The 14,755-nt window shown below is 34.3% G+C and overlaps 1 protein-coding gene across 1 annotated transcript in view; it reads right to left on the bottom strand.

Moving 5' to 3' along the window:
- Positions 1-483: 483 nt before the first annotated feature.
- USP38 (ubiquitin specific peptidase 38) overlaps positions 484-14,755 on the bottom strand; it is a 34,388-nt gene continuing 20,116 nt past the window's right edge. Inside the window, exons 7-10 of the mRNA XM_004263596.4 lie at positions 14,406-14,499; positions 11,710-11,816; positions 9,169-10,528; positions 484-1,716 (exon numbers count right to left, since the gene is read on the bottom strand). Of these exons, the coding sequence (XP_004263644.1) occupies positions 1,555-1,716; positions 9,169-10,528; positions 11,710-11,816; positions 14,406-14,499 (1,723 nt within the window). The 3' untranslated portion in view covers positions 484-1,554. The remainder of the gene's footprint in view (positions 1,717-9,168; positions 10,529-11,709; positions 11,817-14,405; positions 14,500-14,755) is intronic.

Below are 14,755 nucleotides of genomic sequence, written 5' to 3'. Positions count from 1 at the left end.
CAGTGATTTATAGGCAAGAGAAGTCTCAATTCTGCAAAAGAATTTCCAGTTTTTAACTAATCCAGTCAGTTTTCCTAATCTTCCTGGTGACTAGAAACAGGTTAGGAGTGGGAAGTAGTAGAATGAAGATGAGGAGTTCTGTTTTTAACCACTGCCATTAAAAGCTTGGGAAAAAGATAAACCCCAAATCACCAAAGAACATTCTTTCCTTAAAATGTTTTCAAAATAAATATGTGACCAATCTTCAGAACAATGTACACCATGGATAAGTTAAAACTTTTAGGAATGGGGACAATTGGGATAACTTCTAAATACTGTATAATCAAGACCCAGGAGAAGTGACTTGTTTCCAGTTTCCTGGCAAAAGAAAATGTGGGACCACAGGGGCTGACATTTCGACATTTTATCTGAAACTGTGAAACAGAGACAACTGTGCAAAACGCATGACTCAAACGAGAAAAAACAAAAAACCCCACAAATGTATAACTCTAAAAATATGTGATCAATGTTTAATATTCTGAGGATTAAGTAACAAAATCGAAAAAATTTTTTTACTTGACTAGGTTGATTTCCTCTGAATTCTTCTAAGAGTTAAAAACAAACTATTACACTTATTGATTTAGAACCATCAGATTTTACTTCAGGAAAATCTAATACCTTTCAAAAGGTTATAATTTTAACATTAGCACAAAAAATTACTTCCTAACATTTCATTTGTAAAAAACTTTTCCGCAGCCAAAGATTCCTATTTTTGAATTACAGTACTGCAAGGCACATACAGAACTCACCTCCTTCAAAACACACAGAAGATATACTCCCTGAAATAGAATTTTTAAAATCCTCAAACAATTAGAAACACTACAAAGTTAGCAATTTTTAGGTAAAAATGTGGCTCCTACAGGATCATGCACCTTTCTTAAAATCAATTCAGCACATATGTATAAATAATCCTTTTTTAAAACATTTGTACTTGAAATGTAGACACAGTGATGCTGAAGACAGCACTGAACAAACCTGAAAAGTACTACAGCTCGATAAAGTTTATGTTATTGCCTTCATGAGAGACTATATCATCTCTAGTATTCTCAAAGACTTGAATTTAATAATGGGGTAACTACACAGGAAATAAAAGATTTTCTTTCTTTCCTTACTAACAATATTTCCTTCACCTCTAACACCAATTCTTTTATAAAGGATGCTAAATGAAATCTATCTTTTGTTCAGTAAAACTGAGGACAGGACCATTTAATTGCCTCTACTAAATTTAATGCAGCTTAATTAGGGACCAGGTACATATTTGCCTCTGAAAATTTTTGGTCAAGCATGTCTAACCATAAAAGAAAATGGAATTTTAAGAGGTAGATTTTTTCCCAATGATGCATTTTGTTAATAAACGTTTTGTCAACAAAATAAAAACAAGCACTATGTTTTCTTGTATAACGGTCTAATGAAAAGAAAAATAAAAAGATAGATACGATATTTGTTACAGTCTGACATTTAAACAGTCATAGTATTGGATGTTTTGTGACCAGTGCATTTTGGACTCTCTCAGCATCAAAATACGAGTCTGCCAACTGTATTAAACCCTCCTCCACCCCCACCACCAGTTGGTCCACAGCTTCCTGGTGGATCATTGTCGTCAAATCCATTGGGCCGAAATGAACAGGATGCAGATGCAGCTTGTAGGGCCCGGGCTCGAGCATTCAGCTCTTGTTCCTAAAATTAAAAATTGTTTTTATGAAATTAAAATTCTAAATACAGTGGATGGGTATCACCTACACAAATATTTTTAAATTGCCTTAATCCTTAATAAGCATCCTTCAAATCTCAGTAACTTTAAAAATATTGATTACACTAGTCTTTACCAAATCTTACTAAAGTCGAGTACCTAATCACAGATGGAGCGAACAAGGTAGAGAGCAAAATCCTAGTATAACTCTACAGAATGACAGATCCTAAAGGCCATTCTCTTTCAGTACCCTCCTTTACAGAAGATGAAACTGAAGCTCCACAGTCTTAAAATTTCTCTACAGAAATATCACAGTTGTTGCAACACTCATCACCATATACAAGAATGGATTTCTTTTCTAATACACGGAACACAGGATTCAAAGGTTACACCTTCTGTCAAGTGGAGCTATTTTGGAAGTGGGTGATTACAGTAAAAGGTATAAATAATGAAAGAAGGCTGAATTTTTTTCCTACCCTTTCCTCAGAATATTTCTCAGTAAATAACAGCTCAAAAACACTGCTAAGGAAAAGGAGCCTGTCTCCTTACAGTATTACTTAAAACTTCCCCCTACCAGATTATTAGAACTTTTATAAGGAACCATATTCATCTATGTGCCTGACACATATTAAGTGCTCAGTAAATATTAATGATTTCAGACTAGAACACTATTAGGTACTTGGCCACGAAAGGAACAAATGTGAATAAGCACTTATTTATTTATTTATAAAGAAACTGCAAATTCATTTGGCAAGGTGTAGAACTGGATTCTAAAACTGGCACAAACTCCTAGGAAGAAAATATTCTGATATATGTCCATGTTCCTGGGAAAGAGTCTATAACTTTCAAGTGAGGTCATCGGTGTCAACAAGGTCTAAAAGCCACTAGCAACAGCATAACCCTTAAATGGTTAGGTATAATCATCCTGAAGAACTTTCATAGTACAGTCAACATTAATAACAAAAACTGTACTACTTTCAATTTTTCAACTAAAAGCCCAATTACTTTGCTCCTCCTGGCAAGGTAATTTTATTTTACCATTTCTAGCTAAATTTTCTTGGTTGACTATTCTACCCCCTTCATGAGATGCCCAATTTTTATTATGGAGAAAAAAATCCTAGGCTTAACCTGACATCTGTCCCTCATATTACGGACACCCTGTTTCTCAGTAAGCATACAGCAACTGCTGTGTGATTCCCAATACACAAAATTATCAAGAACCACATATTTTTAGGGCTGAATGTGACCTAAGAAATCCTTATAGCAGAATGGCCTAATTAACCAGTCTCTGACAGGCCTTAGAAAGGCTTTTAAAACTTAATTTGCAGGATATTTCTCAAAAACATTTTTTTAATTAACTCTATCATTTACAACATTTATAACTGCTGGCTCCTCTGTATCATGTCCAACCACACAATATTTTTCAGGAGCTATAGTAATTTATTCTTCAATTTGTAAAATTAAAGTAAGAATTACATACATTTTACAGAGAGAAAATAAAAGCTGCAATGGATCTATCAGAAATAGACACAAAAATAAGAAACAAAAATCCTCTATTATGGCTCTATAATCTATTAAGCTATCTAAACAAGCAATGAAAATATGACTCTGGATCTAAGAAACAATATCTGGTTTAGGATACAGATCATCTTCCCCAATGAAATAAATAAAACTGAGTAAATATGCAAGGCAGAGTTCAAGAAGTTCTGCTCCTAAAAGATACGGCAAATTTTGCCTGGACTTTGTTAAAAAGTGACTTCTCACCAGAAACTATGTTGAAGGACCTACAAAATACAAAACTTAGTAACTCCACTGCTTCTGAGACACCTGAAACCTATATTATATTTTAAGATAGAGAGCTTCCCAAGAAAGAAATATTCCATTTTTACTTTCTTAGCTATTTATATAAATACATGGCTTGAATCTAAAAAAAAGAAGAAAGAAAAAAGAAAAAAAGTTCTGAAGAACCTAGGGGCAGGATAGGAATAAAGATACAGACGTAGAGAATGGACTTGAGGACACGGGGAGGGGGAGGGGGAAGGGTAAGATGGGACGAAGTGAGAAAGTGGCATGGACAAATATACACTATCAAATGTCAAACAGATAGCTAGTGGGATGTAGCTGCATGGCCCAGGGAAATCAGCTCGGTGCTTTGTGACCACCTAGAGGGGTGGGATAGGGAGGGTGGGAGGGAGGGAGATGCAAGAGGGAGGAGATATGGGGATATATGTAAATGTATAGCCAATTCACTTCGTTATAAAGCAGAAACTAACACACCATTGTAAAGCAATTATACTCCAATAAAGATGTTAAATAAATACATACATACATACATACATACATGGCTGAGGGAGAAAAATGTATGATATTCTGTTTTCAGAAGATAAGCTTAAACTATGGATAGAAGTAGGGGAAACTGCTTTTCATTTTATTTCTTTTAATACAGATGACAATATTAGGTAAATGTCACAAACTATGAATCTCAGTGCATATGTAATTTATATCCCAAATTTATATCAAGTATTAAAATTAATTCTTATTTCAGCAGTGGACTGTACATCTAGTGACAAAAAGGAGTTCCTGTTGCTTTGGGACAAAAACCTTTCAGTATACTTAGATCTCTCATTTAAATAAATCTGTAAACATTAAATTAATCCATCTTTTTTTTTCCTTTACACAGATATAATGTATACTCTTCTGTATGTGTGATGAAGAAAAAAATTAAGACAAACTCCCACCTTCTCCAAAGAAACAAAGGAAAGAAACCGAACACGAAAGGAGAGAACTGTCTGCAGCTGGTGTGGGACACATGGGGATAGGTGGTGCGACTCACACAGCTTTTCTCTCACTGGATCCTAACTGAAAGCATGATTTTGGTAGTCCAGACACTAAAATAATGGAGATACTCCTAATGGAAGTTGGGGAGAGAAATATATATGAAGAGATAAGCCCTTTCCAAAATTTACTTTAAGATCCACAATTCGCATTGCTCTCTTATGTGTCAGGCTATGATACAGAGTAGAAAATAGTTTGTCAGACAGGATTTTTTTGCCTAGGCTTTTCACAACCACTAATCCTGCTAATACTATAGAAACAGCAAGAGTCTTTCTAACACTTGTAAATCTAGTTGTGACTTTACTCAACTCCACACCCTTATTTTTACTAAGATCTGATTAAGTTTTTTACAACTGTTTTATAAATAGGTATAATGCTGTTTCTTAAAGCCAAAGTTGTATCCTAGACATAGCAATCTATTACACAGCATTATTACTATGAAATGGGCACAAACTTTTAACTATACCCCAGGAATGAATGTAAAAACAAAACTGAGAATAAGAGCAAAAACATACACATACAGGTTCCACTTGTTCAAAACTAAGAAATGATAGCTGAAAACGGCTGTATACAAAAATCTCAACATCACACATTCTCACTGCCTGGCAATTATGAGAACATGTTCATCAGTAGAACAGAAGAAACACTATAGTCTCCTAATACAAACTTAAGATGCCAGATGATTCAGTTACACAGTATGAGAAACATCACAATTCAAACCTTATCAATTAAAGTAAAGTCTAAATATATTTAAGTTTCTAATTAAGAGTTGAGTATGTTTTTGTAATTTGCTTTAAAAAAGCACTTTGATAATGAAGCTTTAATAGCCTAAGAGTCTTAATACAGGTAAATAAATAAATACCTTAATGTAAAATTTAGTGATATCTTTTTTGCATTAAACAACTGGCCTGAGACTTAAAATGGAATTCAGAACAACTGCACAACACTGAGAAACTGAATTAACAAAGTACATAATGGTTTTCCTTTATAATGACATAAGGGTATTAAAATAATAATGAAAAGAATGGCTCATCACATACAAACATTGTAAAATCAGGATGTAATGGGGTAAACGGCAAGATAGAGAAAATCATGTAGAGCCAGGTTGCAATACAAATAGTTGTTATGGTTAAAAGAGCTTTTAGCATTACAATTACACAAATTAGAGTAGTTTCTGCATATTTCCAAAAGTCAAGATTGCACTGGGCCTTATTTCCTTATATTATACTGTAGAAAATTTCTATTTTAACCTAACCTTCTCACACTCCACCTCTCTAATCCTCAAGAATCATGAGTCCTATCTAAGTGTTTATTCAATATGTAGTGAGGAGGACATGTTTGAGTATACTCTATTACCTTGAACATAAGCCTTCTGACTGGATGTTAGAGTCTTTGGTAGTGAATAATGAATATTCTGAGTTTCTAATTTTTTTTCTGTAAAATGTACTGTTTTTGTGTGACTCTGGAACATTGCCATACTCCTTTAAAAATGTATCATGTATCGTTATCTGAGTATTGTTTAATACAGTAAATTTGAAAACTTTTTGAGTAAACTTCCCTCTAAAAATCAGTACTATTTTTTCTCTTATTCTGTATCCTTTAGGAGTCTGTAATAAAAAATTTTTAGAAACTTACTTATTTAAACTCATACAATCATTTGGACTACCCAATCAATACACCTACAATTTTAACTACAATTTACTGTTGGTCCTTTATGTTGATAGCAAGTTGGCAGGTTTCAAAGAAAAATGCTTTCAGCAAGGTCTTTATTAACTTTAAAGTAAGAAAAAGCGCTAACTCTGTACGAAAAGTATAAGTAAATTCAGCTCATATGAAACCTTTACTCCACAGTTTTTATTTACTAATTGTTCTATTACTGCCATGATTCTACTGATCAGGTCCTTAAAGAATACAAATATCCTTTCTTTACATATTCTACCTTTTAGTGTCCTTTATTTTATCCACCTGACTGTCAATAAACAGTCCTTAAAATATTTATACAAAGGTCTAGAAGGAATAAATACAAATTTAGCAGTTGTTTCCCCTGGCAGGTGGGACTGAAGGGAAGAGGAAAATACTTCCATTTTATTAAGCTTCCTAAATTTCTGTATGGCATGATTTTATAATGATCACATCTTTTCTAATTAAAAACAAACAAGGTTACTCAACATAGTTTTGGAAGTTTTAGCCACAGCAGTCAGAGAAGAAAAAGAAATAAAAGGAATCCAAATTGGTAAAGAAGAAGTAAAGCTATCACTGTTTGCAGATGACATGATACTATACATAGAGAATCCTAAAGATGCTACCAGAAAACTACTAGAGCTAATCAATGAATTTGGTAAAGTAGCAGGATACAAAATTAATGCACAGAAATCTCTGGCATTCCTATACACTAATGATGAAAAATCTGAAAGTGAAATCAAGAAAACACTCCCATTTACCATTGCAACAAAAAGAATAAAATATCTAGGAATAAACCTACCTAAGGAGACAAAAGACCTGTATGCAGAAAATTATAAGACACTGATGAAAGAAATTAAAGATCATACAAATAGATAGAGAGATATACCATGTTTTTGGATTAGAAGAATCAACACTGTGAAAATGACTCTACTACCCAAAGCAATCTACAGATTCAGTGCAATCCCTATCAAACTACCACTGGCATTTTTCACAGAACTAGAACAAAAAATTTCACAATTTGTATGGAAACAGAAAAGACCCCGAATAGCCAAAGCAATCTTGAGAATGAAAAATGGAGCTGGAGGAATCAGGCTGCCTGACTTCAGACTATACTACAAAGCTACCATGATCAAGACAGTATGGTACTGGCACAAAAACAGAAAGATAGATCAATGGAACAGGATAGAAAGCCCAGAGATAAACCCACACACATATGGTCACCTTATCTTTGATAAAGGAGGTGAGAATATGCAGTGGAGAAAAGACAGCCTCTTCAATAAGTGGTGCTGGGAAAACTGGACAGGTACATGTAAAAGTATGAAATTAGAACACTCCCTAACACCATACACAAAAATAAACTCAAATGGATTAAAGACCTAAATGTAAGGCCAGACACTATCAAACTCTTAGAGGAAAACATAGGCAGAACACTATGACATAAATCACAGCAAGATCCTTTTTGACCCACCTCCTACAGAAATGGAAATAAAAACAAAAATAAACAAATGGGACCTAATGAAACTTCAAAGCTTTTGCACAGCAAAGGAAACCATAAACAAGAGCAAAAGACAGCTCTCAGAATGGGAGAAAATATTTGCAAATGAAGCAACTGACAAAGGATTAATCTCCAAAGTATACAAGCAGCTCATGCAGCTCAATATCAAAAAAACAAACAACCCAATCCAAAAATGGGTAGAAGACCTAAATAGACATTTCTCCAAAGAAGATATACAGATTGCCAACAAACACATGAAAGAATGCTCAACATCATTAATCATTAGAGAAATGCAAATCAAAACTAGAATGAAATATCATCTCACACGGGTCAGAATGGCCATCATCAAAAAATCTACAAACAATTAATGCTGGAAAGGGTGTGGAGAAAGGGGAACACTCTTGCACTGTTGGTGGGAATGTAAATTGATACAGCCACTATGGAGAACAGTATGGAGGTTCCTTAAAAAACTACAAATAGAACTACCATACGATCCAGCAATCCCACTATTGGGCATATACCCTGAGAAAACCATAATTCAAAAAGAGTCATGTACCAAAACGTTCATTGCAGCTCTATTTACAATAGCCAGGACATGGAAGCAACCTAAGTGTCCATCAACAAATGAATGGATAAAGAAGATGTGGCACATATATACAATGGAATATTAGCCATAAAAAGAAACGAAATTGAGTTATTTGTAGTGAGGTGGATGGACCTAGAGTCTGTCATACAGAGTGAAGTAAGTCAGAAAGAGAAAAACAAATACTGTATGCTAACACATATATATGGAATCTAAGAAAATAAAAAAAGGTCATGAAGAACCTAGGGGCAAGATGGGAATAAAGACACAGACCTACTAGAGAATGGACTTGAGGATATGGGGAGGGGGAAGGGTAAGCTGTGACAAAGTGAGAGTGTCATGGACATATATACACTACCAAACGTAAAATAGATAGCTAGTGGGAAGCAGCCGCATAGCACAGGGAGATCAGCTCGGTGCTTTGTGACCACCTAGAGGGGTGGGATAGGGAGGGTGGGAGGGAGGGAGACGCAAGAGGGAAGAGATATGGGAACATATGTATATGTATAACTGATTCACTTTGTTATAAAGCAGAAACTAACACACCATTGTAAAGCAATTATACTGCAATAAATAAATTAAAAAAAACAGAAAAAAACAAACAAGGGCTTCTATATTGCATGTACTTGTGACTTTTCATTACTAATTTGCAACATTAGAAAGAAAATTTACCTATATAGGTTGAACCCATTTCATATAAACCCAGATTCAAATTTCAAATCACCTCGTTGTAAATTCCTTAAAAATGCAGAAGTTGGATTTCAAAATTAAGGCACTCATTTAACCATCTGTCAATTATTTAAATATTTTCCACAAATGATGAAGCTTATATTTCCAACTTACCTGTAAATATAGTTTATTGTCTTTTGTTATAGCATCCATTAGTTCTTTCTGTAGAGGTGGGTCTCCATTTACCCAGAGTCCAGTGGTTGAATTATTCCCACTTAAACCATTAGTGCTGTTCTGTTTTTTATACAACAGCACATAAGCTGTGTCCTTGGGAAACCTACTCGTAATTTTCTGGACTGACTGAAATGAAGTAAACGTCACTCTGCTGTCATTAAATAAAAACCATTCTTTTGACATTTCCTTATTTTCCAAATCCTGTTCAATAACTGCACTGGGACTATCTCTCCCTAATAAATGACTCTGGGAGGAGGCTAATGTCAGAGTTTCGGGCTGGTGGCACATCTGGTATGAGGACTCTGTACCTGTGATGTTTCTGGCATAAGAATAGTAATGTCCGCTTTCAGAGGATACACCAGAGTGAACGACAACAGAACTCAATAGATAGGGCACCAATTTTGGGGAGCAAGCTTCTTCAGTACCAGAAGGCTTTAATTTTTTAGCTAGATTCTCACTAATATCAGTGAAGTCAACATCTAAAGACCAACTTTCTGACAACGAAGAGAAAGAAGTAGTTCTTTTAACTGGCAACTCCAAAACCAGTGGCAGTGACACATTGTCTAGGATTTTTCTTCTCACATGATACTTCTGATCATATGAAAATCTTAGGAGAGTAAGAATAAGGTATTCAGGTTCCTCCGTGATTTGCATAGTTTTCTCGGCATTCTGCAGAGAGGCACAGTTTTCACAATAATATTGGTTGTCACCAGTAAGAATCTCTGGAGCCAAAAAATAATTTAGTAAGTCAGTTACTGAAGATGTGGTTTCACCTCCTGCTTTCTGAGGTACATCTTTATTAACAAGCATCTTGCTAGAGTCATTAGGGACAGAAGTGTTTTCACTACAGCGAAACTCATCAGGACTGTCCACCATTCTTTCATTCACAGCTGAGTAACAGGCAAAGGCAGCTGTTGATGGATTACAGACTCCTGGTTCTTTTGAAGGACCAGGTACACTGGCCTGCATTAGACCACCATCTTGTGTACTGGGTGATGATGCCGGTTCTTGAAAAGACAAGTTTTCCATAGAAGAGGAAGGACAAAAGGCAAGTGAAAGATCTGTAAAGGCTTCCACTTTTTGTGAGGTACTCCTGCAGTTCAAACAACATATGTGAGTTTGTAGTTTTCCTCCAAACATTTTTTCGATTAATGTCTTCTCACTATCACTTGTGCAAGGGGTCTCTGTTAGTACAGCTGCCTTATTGGCTACTTCTTGTAAAGAAGTTTCACTGCACCCCAGACTTTCAGAAAGCTTGTGTGAGGACTGAACTTTCAAGATCTTTTCTTCTTCATGGAGCCTGTAGAAGAGTATATCATTATATAGCTACTTTGCTTAAATTTAAATGTCATTTCTACTTTAAAATATTGGTTGCCTATATAAATAGCCAAATTATTCTTATCAAATATAATGCTTAACTAAAAAAAAATCAAGTTTCTCCTCCTTTAATCAAGAGGAATATTGAACAGTTTGAGAAGGTAGATCAGAAGAGAAGTTAGGAACTGTTCCTACACTATATTCTCATTACACTTTCGTCATATTGCTATTTTATAGCACTTATTATAGTTAATTATACATGTCCACTAACTGTCTTATATATCTTTGTTTGCCTGACACTTCACAGAAAGCCTGGCACAAAGAAACTACTCAACATATCCTTGCTGAATGGAAGGAAGGTTGAGTTCAACTAACTTTACTAGTCATTCACATAACAGAAGGGAGGCAAAGACAGGGAAATATAGGAAGATAATAGGTTTTATTAACTAAGTGGTAAGAAGACAATAAAATTTACCAAACCCACTGAATTATGAACTGGTTTAAAGAGCAGTTATTAATTTTTTTTGTCTCAGGATACTTTATACTCTTAAACAAAATTGAGGAACCTAAGAGCTTTCATTTATGTGGTTATACCTATTAATATTTACTGTATTCAAAAATTGAGAATAAAAGTAATAATACATTTAAAAACAATAATAAACTCATTACATGTTAATATAAATAACATTTTTTAAAATAAAAAAATAGTTATATTTTCTAAACCCCCCAAAACTTAGAAGAATGGCGCTGTTTTACATTTTGCCAATACTTCAAGTATCTGGCTTAATAGAAGACAGGCTGGATCCTCATATCTGCCCTGCATTCAGTCTATCGTGATATGTTGTTCTGGATGAAGTATATGAAGAAAATCTGGCCTCAACTACATATAAACAGATATGCAGTTCGAAAAGGGAAGAGCCCTGAAAGTGTTCTGGGAACCCCTAGGAGTCCTTGTACCACACTTTGAGAACAGCTGGTCTAAAGTAAGAAAATTTAAAAAAGAAACCAAATTGAAAACAAAAGAACACTTTAAAAAATACAATAAATGCAAGGTATTTTAGGAATTAACAGTTGAAATATGTCTTTAAAGGAAACGATGTTTTGTAGAAATAATCTGTTATGAAAGAACATAATTCAAATCATAGCTTTAGAAATACTTCTTACCTGTCTAGTAGAAACCTGAGGTATTCAGAACAGTCTTGTTGTGATCTGGGGGTAAACCATGGAGGTCTGGAAGCCTCAAAGAATATCCGAGGTGCATATGCTTCTCTCTTTTGACAGAGAAAACACAAGGGAGTGATTCTCACACCATGAACCAAATAACTGAAATCTTAATATATAATGCTTAATAAAGATTACTAAAATTACACTGGCTTAACCTTTACCACAAAGTGCCAAACATGAGGGCACATAAAATTAGTTAGAAATAAATTTAGGTTAACTTTCAGTCATAACTTTTTATTCTGCAGATGAGAATTAAGATCTAGAGAAACTATGGGACTTGCCCAAGGTCATATAGCTAAATTAATGGCAGAGGGGATTATATCAGAACCCAAGTCTCTTTAAATTAATATAATGCTCCTGGCATTACCCTCTATGTGCTTGAGTCCACAATTAAAAAAAAAAATCAAATCTGAAAAAAATGTTAGTGAATATATATCCTTGCTAAAGTAATAAGGGGCATACTCTACAGAGCCATGCGTACTTATTTTAGGTGAAAATTTCCTTGACTGGGTACACATGTCATAAATGTACAGAATATGAACACACTGGCTAGGGACTTTTCACTGGTTGCTGACTTTCTTTTTTTTAGTACAGAGGCAGTTTAGTGAAGTGGCTGCTAGTGGACTTTAGAGCAAGCTAGGTTGAAATCCTAGATTTTGCCGTGACAAAAAAAAAAGAACTGAAAAAGGCATCTGAAGAGTTGTGATTATAAGTTGAAAATTTATAATTTATTTGTGGTATATGACAGAGTTCTCAGTTAAGGAAATTTTTTTATCAAAATAGGAGTGTTTATGGTTTTTTGAAGGAAAGGAATTTGGTGGATTGGTTGAACATGGGTTCCAGAATCATTTGGTTTACATTCCAATCTTGCTGTTTGTTTGCATGACCATGAAAGCAAGTAATGTAAGCCCCATTTCTTCACCTGTAAAATGGGTATGCTACCTTATTACCTCATAGATTGATTTTGAGGATTAAGAGATAATATATGTAAACCACTTAGCACAGGAGCTAGACAAATTTAAATGCTCAATAAATGTTAGTTTTATTAATTATAAGAAGAAAAGCCTTTTAAATTATATAGGGAAAATCTACCTAAAACAATCCTTGTCAGGCTGCTATCAGATAGGGTCTCAACTATGACAGAACTTTAATTAGGTTCTCCTGTTAATTCCTTTTGTCTTTTATTGGGAGTTTGGAAGCCTCCTAAAAATTTTTTCCCAATAGCTCTGACTTAATAAGTTAATATAGTATATATAATGTATTAATATCTACATGTATACGCAGAGATACACACATATATATTATACAGCTGACCACTGAACAACATAGGGGTTGGGGTGCCTATCCTCTGCTTAGTCAAAAACTTTACAGTATACTGAAAAGTTATACTGTGTATCTGTTCATGTATCTGTGGTTCCGCATCTGCTGACTCAAACCACCATGGATTATGTAGTACTATAGTACATATTTATTGAAAAAAATCCATGTGTAAGTGGACTCCTGCAGTTCAGACCTGTGATGTTCAAGGGCCGACTCTACACAGTATACAGTAAATACAGACTAGTGATAAAGCAAGTGCATAAATCCATTTACTAGAAAACAATGTTTGGGGGGAGTTGCAGGGAGGAGATTTCATCTCCCTTGGTCCTGAGATGTTAAATTTAATATATGAACATATTTCCCCCAGATAGAGAATAGTATAAATGATCCTTTGAGTATCTCATAGGCCATCACTAATCATCTCATATGTCAATCTTGTCTTGATTCTTTCCATTTAAGAAGTTATACCTGAGATATTTCTCAGCTTGTAGACAGGAAACAAACCATTCCTATCAACTAAATTCCACCGATTCCGAATCTATCTTCTCTTCTGGCTGTAACTACCTACTCCTTTAGACCTCTGTGAAACTAAGACAATCAGAGTATAACCAGAAAATAATATGTATTATTTATAAATGATATATATTATTCATATGTATTACTCAAAACTTAAAGTATAAGTTCCTCAAGCATAAGGATTCCTTTTTGAATGCTTATCAGACTGCATATTGTGTCTCTCAATAAATGTCTGTTTACTATGTGATGTTCTTGCCATTAGCATAAACTCATTTCCTTGGATTAATCTGTGGACATAAATGATTATCACAAAATTTTAAGCTCTAGAATAGGTAAACAGTTTATCCATTAGTTCTAGAGCTTAGAAGTAGTCATAATTAAAGGGTACATATGTTAGAAATGAGATAAAAAAGAAGCCAAGATGCCACAAAATTATTTTAATTGTTCATTACTGTGAAGATCTACCGATTAGTATCTATAAACTTAATATTAAAGATTCATTTTTAACGATTTCTTCATGAAGGAGCTTAACTTTTGGATAGAAAATCAGATACATAATAATGAGTATAATGAGTCAGTAAAATATTCATCTACAAGAATGTAAAGCAGAAGAGAGAAATAAAAACTTAGAGCATATCCTGATTTTAGGCAGTATCTTTTTAGATTTCTATGTGGATTTGTTGTGCTGGGAGGACATATATTATTTCATCAGTTAAAAAGGTTCACCAAGTTTGGTATAATGTGAAGTTTAAAGAAGATTTTCAATGCAATTAACATATACACACTACACACACACTCACCTGTGTATGAGCCAAAAAGGCAAAAAGATGCTGTAATTTTTTCATTAATGAATTGCACCCATTTAGATTTAAAGATAATACTTGTCTCCTGAAACTGAAAGATAATAAAATATGATTTTTGTATACATGTATACACATGATGCATTTTTTTAAAAGCTAAAAGGAAGTTAGTTCAAGAACTTATTATCCTCAAAGGAAAATTTCACTTACCTGAAGGCCCTTTACCTGGCAAATTCACTGCCTACCATGTAGTGAAGAAGGAAGAGAATGATGGTAATTGAACTCTTACTACATGGCCTGGCAATGGCCACGTGCAGTCACATATTATTCCTATCTTCTGGATTAGCAAA

The sequence above is a fragment of the Orcinus orca genome, chromosome 4 (genome assembly GCF_937001465.1).
Source record: "Orcinus orca chromosome 4, mOrcOrc1.1, whole genome shotgun sequence".
Classification (NCBI taxonomy): Eukaryota; Metazoa; Chordata; class Mammalia; order Artiodactyla; family Delphinidae; genus Orcinus; species Orcinus orca.
The sequence above is the reverse complement of the archived record's forward strand: the minus strand, read 5'-3'. Positions and strand labels throughout refer to the sequence as shown.